A 23,861-nucleotide genomic window follows, 5' to 3' on the forward strand; every position below is an offset into this window, starting at 1 on the left:
CATATATTGAGTAACAGTTAGAAACTTATTATGTGATCGCTGAAGTTATTGGGTGTAATAAGACTTATTCTTGAGTAAAAAGTAATAGAGAAAAGGTATACAAGAATAAGTTAAGAGAAAAAAGTGCACGTGAACATGTACAAGAGAATAAGGTAAAATGAGGAAACACTTGTACTTTAGGAAAAAAATAAAGAAAATAGGTAGAGAATTAGAGAGAGAAGTTAAAAAGAAAAGCTTTGTGTGAGAATGTTACAACTCTAAAAAAGAGTCAAGATCTCTCAAATGAATTGTAAAGATTCTATATATAATACCAGAAGTGACGGTTATTCAAGAATAGGTTTTAATGTGCGTAATAAATGACATTATTAGGGAGAGCTTTAATATGAGTAACCGTCACTGTAACCAATTATGTGGATATTAAAATGGTGATTTTATTACATATAATGATTAGCAATTATAAACTCATTATGTGAACATTGAAGTAATTGCATGTAATAAGACTTGTTCTCGAGTGAAAAGTAATAAATAAGTAGTATACGTGAAAAGTTATATGAGAACAAGTTTAAAGAAAAAGGTGTACATGAACAAGTACAAAAGAATAAGATAAAAAAAAAAAAAACACTTGTACTTCGAGAAAAAGTTAAGAGAATAAATAGAGAATTAGATAATAGAAGAGAAGTTAGAAAAAGAAACTCTGTGTGAGAATAGTTATAGCTCTGAAAAAGAGTCAAGATCTTTCAAAAGAATTGTGAAGGTTTTATATATAGTACCAGAAGTGTTGGTTACTCAATAATAAGCTTTAATGCATGCAATGAATGACGTTATTATGAAAAGCTTAATGTGAGTAACCGTTACTGTAACCCATATAATGAGTAACTGATGAAATTCATCCGTCAATAAACTTGGTACCATCTTACAATATTACGTGCCATTGTATTGTCGATGGAATCTATTCTGTCGGTATTCCATTGTTGTGCAGTCAATAATACTTAGCACATAACTCCGTCAATATTTCGTCAGCTTTTCATTGGAAATTATCGACGGATTTTATCGATGGAAATAATTCCACTGGTAAAGCTTTATTTTTTTGTAGTGCGTGGCATCTATTATGCCTCGGGTTTAGGGTGTGATAATGAAGTAGTCCTTCACTTGCTCTAGTTATGCTGCGTGAAGTAGTGCTTTACATGTTCTAGTTGTTCTCATTATTTTCTGTACAACATTATGCTTAATACAACTCTAAAGAAAATAGGTAGTGATCAAAATCAGCTATCTAAACTAGTTAAAAACGAAGTGATAGGAAATCTCAAGCTACTAATTTAGATTATAGTCTATTTGATTAGCTTTAGATTATAGTTTGTGTGATTTTTTTATTAATTAGATTATTACTAGTAGATTTGTGCATTTAGATAATGTAATTTCTCAACCTCAACATTTTGAACATGGTGGATACTGCATGTGTTGAAATTCTCTGAAAAAGTATCTTGATTAAGGTAGCAGAGTAGATCATTTACTACTTTGGAAGCTTTATGGAGGTAAAAAAGAAGAAGCTTCTTTTAGGTTGGATAACGGGTAGCCTAACCTAGCTATAACTATATTTAAAGGAAGCCCCAAAGGGCTGTTGGCTTGACATTTGGCAAGGTTATCGACTTAAAGTGTAGTTGGGTTTTTGGGGTGTGGTCTTGAGGTTTGATGGGGCTGGGTTTGAGATTGAGTTTTTGGGGCATGGGCTTAAGGTCTGATAGGGCTAGTTTGGGCTTGATACTTCACAAGGTTCTTGGCTTGACATGTGGTTGGGTTTTTGAGACGTGGGCTTGAGGTTTGATGGGGCTAGGTTCATGGTTGGATTTTTAAGGCATGAGTTTAAGGTTTGACGAGACTGGATTTAGATTAGATTTTTTTTTCTCTCACTATGATGTTCTAAATTTTTCTTTGACTTTTTTTATGTTGTTATATATAAAAATTCTATTATTTATTACTTCATATCATTTTTTAGTGTTAAATATAACTAATGCAAAGTGGTGCAATCTTTTAGCTAAATATAAGGTTTTGAGAGAGATAGAGTTACTACATATTCTACTGTAAGCTTAGAGATTTTTTTCAAGATTTTATTTTTTCGTAACTGATTATAGGTGTGTTTTTGTATAAAAGCTCCGTCACAAATACTATCATGACCGCTACAACAATTATATATTTTGTAAAATAACATTTTGTACATATATAATAACTATTGCATATCTATTTCACAAAGTATTCTCAACTCAATTAAAAAAAAATTTCTGTTCCAAGCGCATCACACAGACAGTAGACTAGTATATACTGAAGCAAAGCCCACATAAATATCTCTTAATCTAGAAAGTAAGACTTGAAGGTTGTCTATCTAAAATATATACTATATATAAAATCCTCCTTTGCACAGAAAAAGAAGAATTTGAGTTTGACATTTTATGATTAAATTCTTTTAACTTTGACATTGTATTAAATTTATTATTGATCAAAATCTTCAAACGAAACACTTTTTAAATATTTTAAATTAATAAAAAGTTTATAATAAAATAATAAAGATTTCAAAGTAAATGGAATGAAGGCAGTATTTATGATATGAAAGTTTGGCCTGCATACATGTGAGCTTATCTCAATTCTTCAGTGACAAAAGAGTCAGGACCGTTTAGTTGAACTAAAACTTAATATTGTCGCGTGAGAGCCGGCAATATTGACATTTAGTGAAAAAGGCTAATCCGGGCAACCACTGCGTCCATCTTTAAATTATATCCAAAAGATTGATTCAATTCAAGCCAAAAGGAAAATCCGAAACCAATAATGGAAAAGAAAAAGTTGCATTGAGCCCATTAATGGACCAATACTTAGCTTCCATTGACAAACAAATGGATGCATGGTGTCACCATATTCGTGGGCGCATATCTTGGAATAAAGCTCTGTAGTAAATGGCTTGATCGAAGTACAATCAGATCTAGCATGCATGCAGTATTCGTATTCTTTATCTTAAATAATCAAAAGAGAACAACTTGATCACGTTCACGAGATATATTATTTTGATTTTTCTTCTTGTTATCTATAACTGTCATCACTAAATGTGGCTTCAATCAAGCCTTGGTATTTGTTGACCAATTGTTTTCACAAGAAAAGTCGGAATTTATTAATAAGTCCGCAAGAAGCAGGTAAAAAGAATCGATGCCAAGTACGTGCTCCGTGACACCAATCTGTGTGTATATTTCTCCTTACATCACTCTCTTATTTTGTGTAGAATGGGAACTGCATCTTTATAATCGAAATCAGATTGGAAAAAAATTCAAATATTTCTAGAAAGATCATGTTGACAAATACATACGTTTTAATGCATATATTAATAGGACCAAAAAAGCCAAATCGAACGCTTTGACTTTAGATGGATGGGTTTCTAGAACCAAAAGAATTTGATCCAAGCTTCATGAAACAGGTACTGAGGGGTACCGGAGTCTTCATAATTCAGACCCTGCCACAGAAAATTACAATATACACTTGAGTTTCAAAGCAATTCAGTTTCCATTCACAGGATTGCCTTTTATATAGTGTGGAATTACCTGATGACTCAATTAGATCTATATATGTTCAAGAAGAAAAGCATGACATGTTTTCTACATATAGGACCTGAAGATATATATATACATACATATATCTATATATATGTGCCTACTCCATACTAGCCTTTAGTTCATGAAACATGTATAGAACAGATTCTCCATCAATATTTTTCTTCAGATTCTACGCTTTTCGCAGAACTTGAACAAAATTAATGCATTTACTCAAGTCCTTTTGAGAGATACCGTAGCTATTCGTAATTGTGGATCGTGAAGTTTTAGTGTGACTATATATGTATATATTATGTAATCATCCGTTTGTTTATATCAAACTCGAGAGAGAAAGCAAAGGATTTTGACGTTTTTTTCTTACTGTTGGAATTCAATGTTAACGGATGCTGCAGACGGATTTGCAATGGCCCCAAATGCAGTTGTAGAAAGAACTATTGTAGCACCATTGCTGGAAGGCCTAGAAACTGATGTCTCTGCTCGATCAACAATCCTTACTTGAATCGTTTGCCCAGGCTTGCAAGTTCTTGGGGTAGCCGCACTGATGCACCTTACTAAGTATTGCCGCCCACAGGAAGCACCGTTGTCCCATATGCCTTCCCCGGCCGCTGCGAACAAGTTGCTAGAAGGAAACTGGGAGGCATCGTTCCCGAAGCAGGCGGTGGCTGCACCGTGACCCGACAAAATATGTCATGTACGGATTTAGTTACATAATTACTGAACTACAGCCGGTAACAGTTGATCTGATATTAATATGGTAACCACTTACGAATATATGGCGGGCTGTAATGGGCAGCGGCACCTACGTCACCATAAGACAGATGGAAGAGCGTTGTTAGGAGGAGGATGATGAACGGCCATGGCTGCTGCTTTGACATTTCTCCAGCCTCTTTGAACTATTCGTACGTGGTTTTTTAAAATGCACACGTTATAGACGTTATACAGTCCTTAAGTTGTAGCCAGGAGTATAAATAAGCATTAGGTTGGACCTACTTTATTGCCCTTAATTTTTTAATGTAAAATGCCCATTCGTTACATCATAAATAGATAGATGGGACTTTGCTATAAATAAATAACGTACCGATGAAGGGAGGCTTTGACCTTTTTCTGTCAAAAATAATAAAAAGTAAAATATGAAAATCAAAAAACAAAAGTAAAAGTATAATAAATGTATTGCAAAATAAAAAATTTGAACATAAATAATTAATACTGCAGGCCTTTGTAAACTAAAATATTTGTGGAATCAAATAGCAAAAACAAAAAGCAAAAGAATGGTAAATGCAATTGTGAAATAGAGAACCCGAATATAAATAATTAATACTATAGGTCTAAGAAAAATAAAATATTTATGGAATTAAATGGAAGAAAGTTATATAATAGTTTTATTTATTTATCTTTTAGTTTAAGCAATATCGGATTATGTGTACAATGAATAAATAGTCTTCTTCGGTTTCAAAAATTTCAACTCGCTCATCTTAGTATTCAAACCCTTAACCTCCGTCCAACATTCAAGTCTTATATGCATAGCCTGCATTAAATGGGCTTTCATATATAAAAAAATTATAAAATTTTAGTGGAAAAAATTAAAAATCAAAACTACAATTTTAATGTAATTTTAATAAATCGGATCATATTTATAAAAATTTAATTACTTTTAATCATATTTATTATCCAAACATTCCATTTGGTTATTACTTTTGTTTCCAAATTAGAAAAGGCAAATTTGAGAATAATACCAAACATATCTTCAAGTAAATAAGCAAAAATACTAGTTGGAAAGCTATCAAACACATATAAGCCCAATGATAAATTATCATAGTGTGTTATCATCCAATCATCACATTGATTAGTTTTACGATGTACGTAAAGTGATAAAACACTCCCAATTCTTCTTAAAAAGTTCTCAATATACTACTATAAAAGTCCAAATCTCATATCAAACTTGAAATTTTATGAATCACCAAAAAGAAATCAAATTCTACTAAAACTCTTTTGTACCCTCTACTCCAACATAATTCTAATCCCTGATGCTTTACAACATTGTTTTAAAAAGTAATAGTGGGATTCATTGGAAATAATCAAAATGAACATAGTCTTGCATTAATTACTTCAAATGGAATTTGGAAAATGCTCAACATGATAATGGGATCTGGAAAATATTGATAATGTGTATTTGGACATTTTAGTTATAGAGAAATAGGCAGATATGGGCTGGAGATCCCCACATTTAGCCATGTAGTACTTAGGGCTTTTTAATATTTGATGTATTTCATTCTCTTGTAAATAAGTCCAGTGCTCTTACTAGTTTGGCATTTAGTAATAAAATTATATATTTTTCAAAAAAAAGTAATTAATAAATAATTCAAGAAAAATTAAATAATAAAAAGGTATAATATTCAAATAAACTCTTAAACTATTTAAGAAAATTCAAATAAGTACTAATTCTTTTATGTCATTTAATCAAGCTTCTATACTTTTATTTTAAATCAAATAAGTTTTTATAATTAAAGATTGACTAATTGCTATTAATCAAAATACATTTATCATTTTATATTCACATAACGCTGGCATTGATATAGAAAGTAAAAAATACTATATGATTGTATTTTCATATTAAATTAATATATCACGTCATCATCAATTATATATGATATGTCAGTATGCCATACAATGATTAATCATGATATATTAATATGTTCTGTCAATGTCACGCAATATAAAATGATAAAATAGTATTTTAACTAAATCAATCATTAATTATAAAAATTTATTTGATTTAAAATAAAAATATAAGGACTTATTTAGTTCAAAATAAAAATACAAGAGTTTAATTGAATGAAACAAAAATATGAAAATTTATTTAAATTTTTTTAAATAATTTAAAAACTTTTTAAAATACTGTATCTAACAAAAATAAGTATCAGTAAAAATAGCAGTGATATCAGCCTCCTAAAGAAAAGTAAACAAGTCCTATGTTTTGGCAAAAAAAAAAAAAACAAGTATGAAGTAACCAAATTGATGTTAGATTCGTGGAGAGTTCATATTTGACATTCTCTGATATTTACTCATGATTTGTGCTTTTCCTTAGTACAAAACTAATAATAATAATAACAATACTAGTAAGTATTCGTATTAAATTATAAAGGATACTTTTAATCTTTATCAGTCGGTACTAGTTTGGGTCAATATTCAGGCGCCGGCGGTCAATGGATTAATGCATAGAGTTAGCTGTCACCAAATTGGCAAATCCTCGACCAATTGTCGCTGCCGCCTGCACGTTAACGTCAAAGCACCACACTTGCCGTCTTCAATTTAGCCGGTTGTCGTACGTTGAAGTTGAAGTTGCGGATTTATATTTTTACTTTAAAGTAGTGTTTAATATGAGAGAATTGAGAACATATTTTTTATAATATGTTCAATTAAATTATATTGTAATGTTTGTTTTATAATAGGCAACTGCAAAGTAAGATTACAATACAATCACATTATAGCCCCCAATCAATACAATCATATTACATTACACTCTGTAATGTTATTAAAGATATTTTTACCCTTTAACTTTATTAATTTGTTAAAAATATTTTGTAATGTTATAATTAAAATAAAAAATATTAAAATAAAATATATAATATAAGAATTAGAAATTAAAATAAAATATAATATAAGAAATTAAAATTTATATAATATAGGTAAAAGAAATTAAAATAAATATATAATATAAAAAATTATATTAAAAATGAAAATAAAATATATAATATTATAATAAAAAATAAAAATAAAATATATGACATTAAAAATATATTTAATAGATGATATTATATAAAAATTAACAATAGAAAATACAAGTATATTAAACTTGTATTTTAATAAATAAAAGTAATTTTAAAAATTAACATTATATTTCTAACAAAGCACTTGTAAACCAAACGTTAATATATTATCTTCTCTGTATTTTAATTATTATTTTATTTGTATACCAAACACTATAATGTTATTTTTCTTACAATCACATTACTTGCAATCACATTATTTATAATTACATTGTATTGTAAAGTACCAAATGCCACCTAAAAGTCTGTTAGGTAAATTTTTATAATAATGTGATAAATTTACTTTTATAAATTTTTTTTATAAATAAACTGTTTAGTATAATAATTTATATAAATTTTAATTTTGGTTAAAATTATCATAAAGATATTTAATAAATAAGAATATTTTTGATAGAGTAATATTGAGATTATTTATAACAGATGAGAATATTTTTTTAAAAAAAAAAATTCTCCTGAAGAGTTGACTTGTTTTTAAAAGAAAAGAAACATCCCTTAGCTTGAAGCTTTTTTTTTAGATTTTGTTTTTTTTTAAAAAAATAGATTTTTAAGAGTTTTTCAAAATTTTATTTGTTTGACTCTTACTTTTAAAATTAGATAAGTTTAAAAAAATCAAACCAAGCAAGTACTAAGAGACCTACTTAATACTCATCTCAAATGAAATAAGTAAAACTTTACTCCACTCAATTGTGTAATGTGCTCGTTTTATGAACTCTTTCATCTATAGTAAAGAAGGACCAACCTTGATCCAAGATATCTTATGGACTCTTACATTAATCAATATTTAAGTGAACTTTGATACCACTTATTATGAATCTACATTTTTAATTTAAAAAATATATTTATTAGATTTTTTATGTCAATATATTATCGTGCAATGCTGAGCTTTTGTAACTCTAGACATATTTTCCAAGCCAAATTTTTTATGTCAATGAAAGTCTTTTGCCAGATAAGTTAAAAACTTAATATGATATTTTGACATTAAAAAAATAAAGACATAATTTTCAAAAATATTTAAAATAGATCTCATCTTTTACTGATATTACATGAGATATGTGATAATAACATGTTCATAGTTCAGCAAAATTAATGGAAAAGCAAATGCTCAAACACCTACAATTTAATTCTTATATTTTTATACTTATATATTCTCTATTAACTTCAAATCCTACCTTGTTTATTGACGTTAAAAGTTAGAAACAAAAAACAAAAAAACTTCCCCAACTTAATTTGTTTTCGACACTTGGTACTTTCCTTTGAAACAAAAAGATAGAAGATGTTTTATGCAAAAGTTATTTATGTGGAGATCTAATTAAGTGTCACTTCTGATTAAGTTGTTAACATCACTGGTTAAATACTGTGATTGCATCTAAGAAATTAGATTCAAATTTCATTTATATCAACATAGAGAAATTGATGGAAGTACATGTAATTGATTTGACATAAGAATTAAAAGTTTCTCATCTAATTAAAATTACTTAAAATTTTCATAAACACGGTTAAATTGATAAAATGTGCTAATTTAAATAATCAAAATTTGCACAATCTATATATAAATATAAATATATATATATATATATATATATATATATATATATATATATATATTGGGACTTAAAAGAAGAAGATTTAAACTTTACGCTCTAAATAGAGAGATCATACACTAATCGATGAGTCAAACATTCAAGTGTTTGTACAACTTATATGTTTAATATAGTATTTGGCTTAATTTCACATAGAAATATATCCCAAAATCTTAGTTAGTGTAAATCATAGTTATGAAAAAAAGAAGATTCTAGTGGACCCTCAAGGAAAGATAAGATGAGAAAGTGAAGAACTTGGGCCAAGAATTTTTTTTGCTGAACATGGGCTAAGAAATCTTGCAGCCAAGGGATTGCAATACCTAATGAAGCACGACAAGAATCAAGGTTGACATGATCACATATATGGGTAATGTTATTTTACTTTGATTTTGATGCTCTAAAGTACATTTATCATGTACACTTGTTTAGACCCAAGATTTAAAATTGTTATTGTCAAGGACAATGGTAAAATTAAAATGAAAATATTAAAAAGATTAATCCAATTCTTAAATTAAGCTGAAAATATTAAATCATACCAAAATATGCAACCAGTCATACTCAGACTTAAGCCTTAATTACTGCAGAGGTAAACAATCTTAGTAATTCAGTCAATATGCCCTTGATTAAATTTCTTAATCTCAATAATCAACATGATTACCATTTCGGGCTTCTCAATATTTCTCTGGTCCGCTTCTCCTCAACGTTTCTTGCGTCTCATTCAGCAATTTTCTTAAAGACATTTAACCCGCTACTATTCTCACTATTTACAACACCAACACTCTTGCTTTATTTTATTTTTTATTTTAATCTTAATAATAATAATAATAATCATCATCACAATGATGTTTTCATCTTTGTTCCCTGCAACTGGGCTCCCTCGTTGTGAGTTTTTTGTTTCTTTTCTCTGGCAGTAACCAAATTATACTGAGTTGGGTCTTTGAGTCTCCCAATGGGTACTGCTCCAACTCAGTGCCCACCTGGAATCTCTGCAAATCTCCATGCCAAATTTGATAACAGAATTGAATTTTCATGCTCCAACTTCCCTTCTACGCTTAATATTTCAAAGCTTAACTGCCACCCCAATTCCAAGGTATGCAATGATCAATTTCTCTCAAAAATATGTTTGGCTTGTATATTCACTATCATTCTATTAAATGATTCTTTGTTTCCTGATTTTTCTGAGATTATGAATCGAACTTATGTGTAATATTGATTTTTTTTTTTTACATATCTATTACCGTTCACTAGAAGTTAATTAAAGGAAAACATTTTTTTTTTGGAATTATTTATCTATAGGTGAATTCGAGTAGTTTATCGCAAACTGTGGAGGATAATGAGAAATTTTTATTTTATAATCATATTTCTTTTGGATTTGCTTTTCATAAAAACGGAGCATTGAAATTGTATAATCTTGTTTTTATTATTCAATGTACCCGGAAAAGCGCATGAAAACAAGCTGTTTTTTGGTCAGAAATACTCAACTACATATACTGCTATGTAAATGTCAAGGAAACTTTAGCCAGTTTGGGCCAAGGAACCAGTTGTTTTGCTTGATTGATGGTTTTGGATCGTATTGCCCTGAGGGTATGTTTCATGTGGATGTGAATTTGCTAGATAGCAAAAGCCTTGGATTTGATTTCAGTAGTTTGATTGGGATGGTGATGTCTGATTTTTCGTGGTGCAGGGATTAGTGAATAGAATATGTTCTTTGCCTGATATTGATGATTTGTTTTGGGAGAAAGTCCCTACGCCTATACTCGATGTGGTTGAAAACCCTATGCATTTGAAAAACTTGACTATCAAGGTTTGAGTTCTGAGCCTTATAATTCTTACATATGCATATGCTTTAAGCACGCTTAGTTATAAATTGTCTCTGCAGGAACTGAAATTATTAGCGGATGAAATCCGTTCAGAATTGTCTTCGATAATGTCAAGAACTCAAAGATCCTTCAAGGCCAGTTTAGCTGCAGTGGAATTAACGGTTGCATTACACTATGTTTTCCATGCTCCAGTTGACAAGATACTGTGGGATGCTGGGGAACAAGTAACATCATATTTCATGCATTTTTCTTCCATGCCACTCTTTGCTTATGTTTCTATAAGGATGCCCCTACATCTCTCTCTGTTGATGTGCAAATGCTGATCCAATTCAAGGAAGCACAAAACATGGCAATGAATCTTGTGTATTTGCACCTCAATATTTTGATCCATGATCTGCAATTAGTTGTTATACTGATTTCTACTCTATTTTTGCAGACATATGCACATAAAATTCTTACAGGAAGGCGGTTCCTTATGCCTACTTTGAGACAAAAGAATGGTCTTTCTGGCTTTTCTTCCCAAACTGAGAGTGAATATGATCCATTTGGGGCTGGGCATGGATGCAATAGTATATCTGCCGGACTTGGTAGCATTTCTTGCCTTCTGTTTATCTATATTTTTACTTTAGAGAGAATCACCCACTTTAAGAACTTTTCTTTTGTTACTTAGATTTCTTATGCTTATAAAGTTTCTCTTAGTTTTGGTGCCTAATATTAAAATCTCTTCTCCTGCTGCAAATTGATTTGTCAATATTTAGTATGTGTACTTTTGGTTAAAATCCTATCCAAGGTTGCTCAGTTGCCGTTGTGTTTTACATTTTATTAGCTTCCATCGGCAGATTATCCTTTCTATTCAGAATCAAACTTGGAAATTGAGAATTCTGCTTCATGTTAGGTATGGCAGTTGCGCGAGATATTAAAGGCAAGCGAGAATGTGTAGTTACTGTGATCAGCAATGGCACAACTATGGCTGGTCAGGTCTATGAGGCCATGAGTAATGCTGGTTATTTGGACTCAAATCTGGTTGTGATCTTAAATGACAGCTGTCATTCTTTGCATCCAAAGATAGAAGAGGGCCCCAAGACATCTATAAACGCTCTATCCAGTACCCTTAGCAGGCTTCAATCAAGTAAATCCTTTCGCAAGTTTAGAGAAGCTGCTAAGGTAAATTTTATCTAGCTTTCCTTCCTACCTACTTGAGACTTGAGTAAACATCAAAAAGACCTCTTTTCTTGCTCTTCCTCCTCTTCATGTTCTTTCTCCCTTTTATTTATTTATTTTTTATTTTTAAAATTGTGTTGCCAAGGAGAACCATTTGTAAGTGAAAATTCAAAAGATGCATCTTATTTGAAGCTGTCTCTGCAAATGCAAGAGTATTTTGAATATTGTTGCCTAATATTTCAAGCTGTAACTGCCCTTGTCTTATTTTGTTCATACATTTTCGTGAAGCCCATGTGGACATACTCTATTCTATCACACTGATCAATTAACAGTCTGTATGCCTAGACTGGGAATGATGGAATCCAGAAATACAGTGAAAAATGCCTAGAAATTGAGAGTTATTTGGGGTAGTCTGGAAATAAGGGGATAATAAAGTAAGTGTTGGATTAATGGGGATATTTTGGGGTCCTTGGGCTACATATTGGTAACGAAAAGATTGTGCATGATTGGTGCTTAAAAAAAATATGAAGTTCCATTGACACAATTTCAAAAGGCAGTCTCAATGATTGGTTAATGCTGTAAAAGTGCTTTATTTCCATGAAACTGATACATCTTTGTTTCTCAGGTTGTTACCAAAAGAATTGGTAGGGGAATGCATGAACTGGCAGCCAAAGTTGATGAGTATGCACGTGGTATGATGGGTCCACTTGGATCAACTCTCTTTGAAGAGCTTGGGCTGTATTATATAGGTCCTGTTGATGGACACAACATAGAAGACCTGATATGTGTTCTACAAGAAGTCGCATCTCTGGATTCAATGGGTCCTGTCTTGGTTCATGTGATAACAGAGGAAAATCAAGGTTCAGAACATGACCAAAAGAGAGAGACAGAGGAGAAGCAGCAAGAAGGTGAACGTCCTTCTTTACATATCCCTCAATGTTTTTTGTTCCAAATATTATTATCAATTCCTCTGCAATAACCCTTAAGAGCCACAACTTTACTGAGTTATATTCTTGTTTGGCAGATGGAAAGTTTGGTTTTAACTACAATACATCTATTGCTGTATAGTTAATCTCTTTTTCTTTCTGGTTGGTTTATCATATACATATTGTCATTAGTCATACTCAAGGGCATTTTCAAAAGAGGCTACTTTCTGCTTTATAACAGAAGTCAGACTTTTGGGTTAATGCTCTGAGAAAAATGGTTTACTTACTCAGCTGCTCAGGATCTGAAAATGACTAATATTCGGTGATTTCTTTAGTTTGCAAACCTTTTTTTTTTACTTTTTCCTCAAGAAAAATGTATGAGAAACCCTTTTGGTCTCGTACACATTGCATGCTTTGTGCTAAACCACCTCCCACCACTTTTTCTTGGATTTTCTTGCAGGTTTAAGTCTAAATGGCACTCGTTCTTTCTCATACGGTGAACATTGCCGAACTTACAGTGATTGCTTGGTGGAGGCTTTGGTTTTGGAAGCAGAGAAAGACAAAGATATTGTAGTAGTTCATGCAGGAATGGAAATGGATTCATCACTTCAGTTGTTTCAAGAAAGATTTTCAGACAGGTTTTTCGATGTGGGAATGGCTGAGCAACATGCAGTTACATTTTCTGCTGGTTTGTCATGTGGAGGGTTAAAGCCATTTTGCATAATTCCCTCTACCTTCCTGCAGAGAGCTTATGATCAGGTTCTTTCTCTCTCTCTCTCTCTGTATTTGTATGTGTGTGTGTGTGTGTGTGTGTGTGTGTGTGTGTGTGTATGTCTGTGTCTGTGCACTGTGCACATGCATGCAGGAGTGTGCACAATGCATGTGCCAGTGTAGTGCTGCCTCTTTTACTTATGCTCTTATGCATGTGAAATTGAGAGTTCCTGTTGCAATGCAATAAGAGCTTGTTCTAGCATGCAATAGTAAATATGGATAACACATTCCACTGTGGATGAAAAATCTTGATGCTTCAGGTTGTCCATGATGTGGATCGGCAGAGGATCCCTGTGCGATTTGTCATTACAAGTGCTGGATTGGTCGGATCTGATGGTGCTTTGCAGTGTGGAGCATTTGATATAACTTTCATGTCATGTTTGCCAAACATGATTGTCATGGCACCATCTGATGAGGATGAGCTGATGCACATGGTTGCCACTGCTGCCCAGATTGATGATCGGCCAGTTTGCTTTCGGTATCCAAGGGGTGCCCTAGTCAGGACAGACTATCCTATATGTAGTGGAACTGCTCTTGAGGTTAACCTTTTTTCTTCTTCATATCTAATTTATTGGCTCATTATTTTTGTTTTTGTTGTTATTATTATCTGCTGATCTGATCTTAGCTTGTCACATTGTTCTTTTTTTTTAGTTCTATTACTTGGCAAAAGCTGTATCATGTGATGCCACTAGTAGTTGTTGAAAGCTTTGATTCTTTATATATATCCATCCATGCATTCTTCTTTTGAGCATATTTGCTAAATGGTGTGACATTTTATAAATGTCTGAATATATGCATGATCTAGATGGGTTCATTTCAAAATACTTTGGTGATAGAATTAAGTTCTTACGGCATCTACTCTTTTTATTTTTATTTTTATAAACCACTTCAAATTGTTACTATCCATGCTCTCTATCACAAAGTACATACACATTAAAATGTAGCTGTAATCAAATCTTCCAATTTTCTGAATGGATCTTCAATTTTTTTTTTTTGAAATCATACTACTATTTGTTTTGTTATTGTGTTTTTGCCTTAAACTCTAAGAATACTTTATAAATTGTAAGTTTTGACCTTTGATGATAAATTCCAATGCTAAAATTTTAATTATGCTGATGTCTCTTTTTTAAATTTTGACAATGAAGCAGATTGGCAAAGGAAAAGTTCTTGTTGAGGGCAAAGATGTTGCTTTACTTGGGTATGGGGCAATGGTTCAAAACTGTCTCAAAGCTCAGACCCTTCTTTCCAAGCTTGGCATTGATGTCACTGTTGCTGATGCAAGATTCTGCAAGCCTCTTGACATCAAGCTTCTCAGGCAGCTTTGCAATAGTCATGCCATTCTGATCACTGTGGAGGAAGGTTCTGTTGGGGGATTTGGTTCCCATGTTGCACAGTTCATTGCCCTTGATGGACAGCTTGATGGAAGACTTAAGGTAATATTATCATGTGCCCAAGATTATTCTTAAGAGTTTTTGCTTTTCAGACAATAAAAAAGGGAATATTCGTATGAAAAAATGAAAGAAGAAAGAAAGAGACATCAACGAAACTATTTATTGATCCATGCTAGCACCCACTTCCTTATGTTTTTTTGGATTTATGTAATCATAGTCATCCTTGTTTTTACCTGTCAATTATAGATGTATCTTGAGGGGTTGGGGTGGGATTGGGGGAGGGTGTGGAGGGAGGAGCCTGGAGGATATTCTGTTAAAATATTCCTTCATATTCTGATGATTTCCTGAATGAATTTCTACAGTGGCGACCAATTGTCTTGCCAGACAACTATATTGAGCATGCATCCCCCAAAGAACAGCTTGCTCTTGCAGGGCTAACTGGACATCACATTGCTGCGGCCACGTTAAGTCTTCTTGGACGGACCCGTGAAGCCCTACTGTTGATGTGCTAGAATGTTGTATAGTTTTTCCTTGTTAGGTTCTTGATGTACCCCGAGAAGGCTAAACAAAAGGCGGAACAACAGATTCTCTAGAACAGAAATAGGGTGAGGGTGAATTAATGATCTTTTTGTATTGATGGTTCCTGTAACTTGTACAGTTCTCTAATATGTTTATGTGATCATGTGAATATCTAATTTACATTAGTGTAGTACAGAATTATAAATGAATAGATGTCCTTACGCATATAACATGTGCTGCCTTCCCAAGGATAGGGAGAAATCTAAGTGATTAGAAGCTGAGATGTCCTTTCTACAAGTTTTAACTTCCAATCTTAACATCTTATCCAATAAAATCCCCTCTCATAACATCTTGATTTGTGGAAGGAAAAAAAGGACAGAGAAAGAGGGAAATTGAAGAGAAACGAAAGAAAAAAAAATAAAAATATATAAAGAAAATTAAGTGATTGGTAGATTAGATTAAAACAACCAAGGAAAATTAACAATAAAATAGACATGACATAAATTCATATAATGTAGCTATATGTTATAGACAAATCAAATTAATAATATCCCTTATGGTATGATATTTTTTTAGATAATATTTTAATTTCTTTTACAAATAAAATTTTGTGTAGTTTTCATATAATAGTGTTAAATTTTTACCAAAAAGACAATCAGACACTTACAATTTTAACACTAAAAAATAATAAAATTTTATATTTAAAAATTTTATTTTTTGGATTTGGATCTTAAATTCTCAAATTCTTCCTCTTGAATAATGTTTGAAAAACAATATTATTTTTTAAGATAAAATACCTTGACTTTTTAAGTTTTGACTATATTTCCACATTGATCCATTAATATTCAAAATAAAAAAATACATCTCAAATGTGTAAACAACGTTAATGAGAAAATATAAAATGTCTAAAATAACACTCTTCTTTTTCTAATTTTTTTCACTATTTTCCTTTTTTCTCTAGTTGAGCAATAACGTTCCCTTATGCTTATTGGCCAGCCAAGATTGAATTTGGTGTTTCAGCCGCAACAATTCCAGAGGTAGGGTGGAGAGATTTTCTTTTTGAATAGGAGAAAAAAATTAAAAAAATTAAAAATTATAATTTATATAGTATAGTAATTTTTAAAATTATTGAAAGATAAAATTATTCGATAAATATTGCTATATCATCAAAGTAATAGAAACATTAATGGTTGATTAATAGTTGAACTTATATGTAGGGCAAAAGATATTTTTTTATAATGGACTGTCTATTTCAAATACTAATAAACCCATTTAGAATTATAATCAAAACTTGAGTCAAGGTATTTTACTTTTTTTTTTTTTTTTACTTTTGAAAGAACTATGAGGTTCCTGTCTTATACTTGAAAAGAGTGATCTTGAGAGCTCTTTATCCAAAGATTCAATCTACACGAAAGGATTTAGCTTAACCAATATTAGGAGAGAGTATTGGTCAGTTTCGGTTGGTTTCGATTTTGGAAGAAATAAAAATCGACATAATTGATGGTAACTTTTTACCGACTGAAACTGACTTGTCTTAATGAAAAATCAATCAATCGAAACAGACTTCGGTTTCGGTCGGTTGAAAGTTGAGATGGGCTTTGACTGAAATAGCCCAAAGTTGATAAAAATTGAAAAGTTTGTGTTGAGGTTGCACTTAAAGTTGTGTCAAACCCATATTTTAAATGAAATCAAGTCGATGTTATTTAAATAAGCAGTTCAACCCATATAATTTATTTTTAATTATATAAGTAAACATTACATAATTTTTTTAATAAAAAACAATAAACATCATATTATTTATTTATAAGAATGCAAAAACAATAATATATTTTTTAAAAAATATATATTAAATTGGCTAACAAAAATATTAAATAAAATGGAAAAGATGAGAGACGAAACATTTTCATAAATTGTACATAATTTGCAATGCAATTTAGTAAGTTATGCAATGCAATTAATCTAACTGCGAGAAGTACAACATAAATTAATAAATTATACATACTACAAATCCATAGATAGTAGGTACACAATATAGATTACTAAATTTCAAAACATAGATTTGATGGACCTTGGACCTCTAACTCTAATTTATCGATTTTTTAAAACATGTTCCTAAAAATGTTAAAATATAAAATAATTAGTATATATAATTGTATTAAGATAATCTAAATAAATTATAAATGTAAATATATATAACACTTACTGATAATATTACTTGAAAAGTGAAAATAGTCTATAGGAATAACACTTTACTCAGAGTCAAACGTAGACTTAGCCTTAGTCTCACATATGGGCTCCAATGTAATCTTTAATAAATCTAAAAAATAAACTAACAAATATGGTAAAATCTTTAAATAAAGAGCTAAAGAAACAAAGAAATAAATTGCGAAAAAGAAATGATACTATATAAGATGATACTATATCATGATAGATTAAACAAAGAAGTAAAGAAATAAAGAAATAATTACCGAAATCAAGTTATCGATCTCGTTAAAATCATCCTTAATCTACTCTGGATCACATGTGCTTTTCCATTCAGCCAATCTTGAGTACAATTAAGTGCTTGCATGACCTTAGAAGTCCAAGAACTCTGTATGCATCAAGCACACGTCCACGGTACTAAAAGCGGATTCTAAAGCAACTGTTGATACGAGAACCATCAATACATAACGAGCAATAACGGTAAGTATAAACAACCTATGCTGATTGAGTTTCCACCACATGAGAACATCAAAGTCAGTATGTTCATCATCATCCACTGGTTCAGATAAATATTTATCCAATTTCGATTTTGATCCTCTAAGCCACTATTTAACCGACGCCTCTTAAAAGCACCTAATTTTTTCTTAGTATTTATTGGGTCCTTGCCACTCGAAACAACAACACTGTCATGCCCACCTTCACCACTAGTGGCTTGGCTCATTAACATTTGAAACTCTTGACCACTTTCACCAACATAAGATTAATGTTGAGGTTGCAACATATTCTTATAATATTGAAACAACAAATCCATTGTTCTTTTCACCAAATAAAACATCAACAAAGCTTGCTTGATTAGAATACATATCTTGCAAAGTAAATTCAACATAAGCAAGCTTTTTCCTCAGATCAAGAATCGAGGCAATGTACAATACTAAATTTATTTGTCCACATTCCCCCAATACTTGTCAAATTTAGCTTTCATTCTCATTGTCATAGACCTCATATCAACATAATTACTTTGTTGTCATTCAATCAAAGTGACATACACATCAGAAATAGAATCAAGAAAATAATTGGCAGTGACATAAGGTGTACCTGAAACATTCACAGTCATATTATAAAACTTTTTCAAGAAAAGATAAATCATCTTAATAGTTGCCCAATCTTTATCATAGAGCACCCCATCTCCATTCCTTACTAGCTCACTTTTGTAACTACTATCACAATACTCAAATGATGCAAAAGCCCTCTTAAATTTCTTAACTGTATCTAACATAAAAAAAGTAGAATTTCCATCTAGTGCACACATCTAAACACAATAAACACTTACTATCAACTCCCGCATTAATAGCACATTACTTAAACTTGGTTAATTTAGAATGAGATTATTTAACATATTTTACTGTTGCTCTAACACGAGTAATTGAGTCATTGATATCCTTTAATCCGTCAATCACAATAAGATTAATAATATGTGTAACACATTTCATATGAAAAAATTTATCTTATAAAATACTAGTTCCGACAACATTAAATTCTTCTTCAAATGTCTTATTGCAATATCATTGGAACTAGCATTATCAACAGTAATAAAAAAAAATCTTTTGAATCTCTCAATTAACCAAACATCTATAAATTGTCTTCCCAATAACCTAACCTTCGTGACTAGTAATGGAACAAAAGTTCAAAATCCTTTTCTACTACTTTCAATCTTTATCAATAAAATGAGTAATCAAACACAAACAATTCGAACTCCATGTGACTGTGGTGAGACATATTCTATCAGGACAAGATGTCAAAAATTTTTTCATATGAGTTTTTTCATCAGCATAATCCTTATAACAACCCTTAGCAACGGTCTATCATGATGGTATAGGAAATCTAGGACATGTTTCTTTCATGTGTTTCCTATACCTTTGACCTTCTACAAATTTAAAAAGTAACTTATCTATAATGATCATTTCAGCTAAACTCTTCCTAATTGCATCTTGATCAAACTTTCAACTACCCAAAGACCCATCTTTTGATGAAAAAACTAATTATATATGATTACTCTTCTCACTAGCACAGAGCATTTTCCAACTTCGAACAAAACATGATTATTTAAACAAGATGTTTCATGTTTCTTTTTTTTTTTTTTTGTATTGGTACATAAAATCTTGTCACAATGACTACATCTAGTCTTATGTTTACCTTGGTCATCAACAAATTTTGTGAAGTGATCCCATACAAGCGATGACGTCTTAGATGGTTTCTTTTGTTTTTGCGGTTTAGAGCTTACCACTTAACTTCTTGCGTTGCTTTCAGTAGCAATTGCATCAACATGAGGTGTAGATGTTGTGTAATTAGTTGCTAAATTTATATCTTCTTCAATTTCATTTGACATCTACAAAATAAATAAATAAATAAATCATCATATAAGTAGTAAATTTGGTATGCCAAAGTGAAAAAGAAAAATAGTACCAAGCATAAACAAAACAAAACAAGCAAAACAAAATGTTGAAGAAAATGTTATGAGTGACTTGGAACTATTAAACAAGTGTAAACGTTCAATTTAAAAAGTGAAACAGTTTTTTCCTACTAAATGTGGTAAAAAAATTCAATGAGTTGTTATATTTAATAAAATTTAATTGAAAATACAATAATAACGTTTAATAAAATGTTATGAGTGACTTGTTATATATTTAATAACATTTAATAAAATTAAATTTAATTAAGCTCTAGTAATTGAATTTTTTTAATACAATTACTATATCACATTCAATAATTAAAAAAGATTTTAAATTATTTAAGAAAATTCAAATAAATTCTTATTCTTTTATTGTGTCTAATCAACCTTCTGAATTTTTTTTTTGTACTGAAAGAGGAAAATATTATTCAGATAGAAAATCAAATTACATCATTTTAGGCCAAGGTAAGCCTAACTTATCCACAAATAAAATAGAACTAATATCAGTAGGAGGATTATCAAAAATATGTAATCCTAAGGGACGGCCATCATGATTTGCAACCAATCAATTTACGCTTTTATTGGCTTTCACGAAAGATGTGAGTGATAGAACATTTCCAATCCCGTTGAAACAATTCCTTAATGAGTCGCAACAGATTTGCTTTTGGGTTCAAGGAAGAGCATGGTTTTGATAAACTTTGTATGGCAAATAAGGAATCAGTTTCAACTTGAATATGTCTAAATCCTCTGTTACAACAAAGTGTGAGTCCTTGAAAGATAGCCAAGGTTCAGCAGAGAGTGCATAAGAAATTCCAATATTGAAGGTAAAACCCACGAGCCATTCTCCATTTACATCTCTTACTAAACCCCCAGCAGCAGCTAAACCTGGTCTTCCACTTGCACTGCCATCTATATTTAACTTGACAAAATTTTCTTTGGGCTTCTCCCAAGTTATCATAGCTTCCATTCCCATAAAGTGCACTTTTCTACCTAAAATGTCCCAAGCTTCCTTAGCTTTTGACCAGATCTGTTGCTTAGCATTCTGTGACTAGCGAGAGTCTTCGAATACATATAAATTTCTCCAATACTATACTAACCATAACGTATGTATGAATATTATCCCCCACGGTATATCTTCAAACATTACTGTGCTGGACATATTTGTTTCCACCCAGTGTGGCAAATCAATGTTGAAGAACTCACCATCAATGAGATCTGGTTTCACTTGTAGCCAAGTTGCCTTGGAAGAATTACAATCTCTCAAGGCATGTAGAATATTTTCACAGAGATCATCACAGTGAGGACATTGGGTGGAGGTAGCTATGTGCTTGTGACTTAACCAATCTTATGTAGGAAGGGATTCATGCAAAATACGCCACACAAAGAGCTTAACCTTCCTGGAACTCACAAGTTTCCAAACTTTCTCCCAATGATTGTTTTTCTGCAAGGAGTAGGTAGTTTGAGACTCATAAGCTAATTTAATAGAGAAGTCATCGTTACTGGTTAGCGTCCAATGGCAAGTGTCTTTCTCTTCATTAGAAGGATCCACAATTGCCGCTGCAATCATCAATATTATATTAGTAGGAAGTGATTGCGAAATAAGACCAAAATCCCAATCACCGTATTCGTCACAAAAGCTTGCAATTGGTAGCTCAGCTTCAACTTCTGTGAGTTCCTTGGTGGCATAATCAATTAATGGCCAGCATGGAAGCCAACTACCTTTCCAAAATTTTGAATGGTGACCATTATTTGCTGTCATACCGAGACCTCTAAAGAGTACTTCATTGCTCTTTAATAAACTTCTCTATACGTACGAATCAATAGCTTTAGCTGTCACCGTGAAAAAGCCCAAGTTTCTCAGATATTTTTTCTTAAAGTATATCTACCCAAAGGGAGTCCTTGTTTTTCCAAATATTCCAACCAAGCTTAGCTAGCAGTGCCAGATTAAATCTTCTTGTTTCACGAATTTGTAATCCTCCATCTTCTTTGGTCAAACATATCTGGTTCCAACTAGGGCATGGATTTTCCTTACACCACCTACATGGCCCTAAATAAAGTCTTTATTCGGCTTATCAATTTCACATGCTATATTCTATAGAAGAAGAGAAGTTTGCATAACATAAGAGGCCATCATGCTCGTAACAGATTGGACCAAAGAAATACGTCCTGCCATAGATAAGTACTTATTATTCTAGTTCTCTAATCATAGCTTCACCTTATTGGTCAAATATGAATATGTATCCCTTGAAACTCTACCATGGATTATAGGAGCTCCCAAATATTTGCCGAGATTCTTAGTCAGAGGAATTTTAGCAATATTACTCAAGATTCTTCCTTTTGTAGGGCATATGTTAACAGAAACCAGAAGTCTTGATTTTTCAAGGCTTACTTTCTGACCAGAAGCTAGACAAAATTTATCAATGGTTCTTATCATAGTCTTCACTTGGTTAGTCGTGGCAACTCCAAATAACATCAAATCATCTGCGAAACAAATATGTGAGCGACTCAGCCCATTTAATTTCGTGTGAAGGTCAGGGGTTTTCAATGGCCCATACTTACTTGCTTTTCTATTAAGTGGGATAATTTCTCCAAACATAAGACAAACAAATACTGAGAAAGTAAATCCCCTTGCCTAATACCCCTTGTAGGCGTGAAGGTAGGCGTATGAGCACCATTTCAGATTATTGAGAATATAGTAGATCTCACTCTAAACATTATTAATTGAATCCATTGTGAGGGACGACCAATTTCAGTTAATACCTCTCGCAAAAAATGCCACTTCAATCGATCATAAGCCTTTTCCAAATCTATTTTAATAGCGAGAGCCCCTTCCTTTTCTTTTCATATTTCTCATAGTATGGATAGCTTCCTGTACTACGATAATATTGTCAGCCACTTGTCTTCCCGAAATAAAAGTACTCTGATATTTTCCAATGAGCCCATCAGGCATAGGTCTCAACCTATCAACAAAAATTTTTGTGATTAGTTTGAGAGGTACCGAGCATAAACCGATAGGCTTAAACTGATTAATTTGCTCTGGACCTTTGACTTTTGGAATGAGCGTTATCAAAGTATGGTTCAGTTCCACTGGAATTGTCCCAGAAATGTAAGCGTTTTGAACAAATCGAACTGAATCTTTTCCATATGTGTCCAATTATTTTGAAAAAAACTTGCAGGAAATCCATCTCCTGTTGGACTCTTATTAAGATTCATATAAAAAATTGCATGCCTAACCTCATCACTGCTAATTGGTTTAAATAATACTGACCGTTGCTCATCATTCAAACTCCAATCCAATTTTGCTGGCAATGGGTTTCGCCTACCATCATCAGTATAAAGCTTCAAATAGAACTGAGTTGTCAACACCTCTAATTCCTGTGGTTTCGAACACCATGAATTGTCATCACTTTTGAGAGCAGCAATTTTCTTCTTTCTTTGTCTGTTTTTTACCATTGCATGGTAGAACTTGGAATTTCCATCTCCATACTTCAACCAATCTACTTTTGCCTTCTGTTGCCATAGTTACTCTTCCTGATAAAGTACTAGATTAAACTCTTCCACCAGAACGGTCTCTAGATGTTAAAGATAATCATTAGGTCCCTTATCCAATTGGTGTTGAATGCCTTTT

General features: G+C 31.7%; 2 protein-coding genes across 4 annotated transcripts; one reads left to right on the forward strand and one right to left on the reverse strand.

Moving 5' to 3' along the window:
• Positions 3,332-4,520, reverse strand: LOC18588972 (EG45-like domain containing protein). The gene is made up of 3 exons (XM_007013741.2): positions 4,354-4,520; positions 3,949-4,249; positions 3,332-3,490 (listed from the first exon to the last, which is right to left on the reverse strand). Exons 1-3 carry the CDS (start codon positions 4,460-4,462, stop codon positions 3,484-3,486), a joined length of 417 nt encoding a protein of 138 aa, XP_007013803.1. The 5' UTR covers positions 4,463-4,520; the 3' UTR covers positions 3,332-3,483.
• LOC18588973 (probable 1-deoxy-D-xylulose-5-phosphate synthase, chloroplastic) lies at positions 9,838-15,807 on the forward strand. 3 transcript variants are annotated; one of them, XM_018127803.1, is made up of 11 exons: positions 10,023-10,084; positions 10,466-10,578; positions 10,679-10,798; positions 10,874-11,038; positions 11,251-11,401; positions 11,710-11,978; positions 12,601-12,883; positions 13,362-13,660; positions 13,933-14,211; positions 14,821-15,105; positions 15,426-15,807. In XM_018127803.1, the coding sequence occupies exons 2-11, from the start codon at positions 10,552-10,554 to the stop codon at positions 15,573-15,575; spliced, it is 2,028 nt and encodes a 675-aa protein (XP_017983292.1). In that variant the 5' UTR covers positions 10,023-10,084; positions 10,466-10,551; the 3' UTR covers positions 15,576-15,807. The 3 variants fall into 3 exon arrangements, with proteins under 3 accessions (XP_007013804.2, XP_017983292.1, XP_017983293.1); XM_007013742.2 differs by lacking the exon at positions 10,466-10,578 and having other exon boundaries at positions 9,838-10,084; XM_018127804.1 differs by lacking the exons at positions 10,023-10,084; positions 10,466-10,578; positions 10,679-10,798 and having other exon boundaries at positions 10,954-11,163.

This window comes from Theobroma cacao, chromosome 9, assembly GCF_000208745.1.
Source record: "Theobroma cacao cultivar B97-61/B2 chromosome 9, Criollo_cocoa_genome_V2, whole genome shotgun sequence".
Classification (NCBI taxonomy): domain Eukaryota; kingdom Viridiplantae; phylum Streptophyta; class Magnoliopsida; order Malvales; family Malvaceae; genus Theobroma; species Theobroma cacao.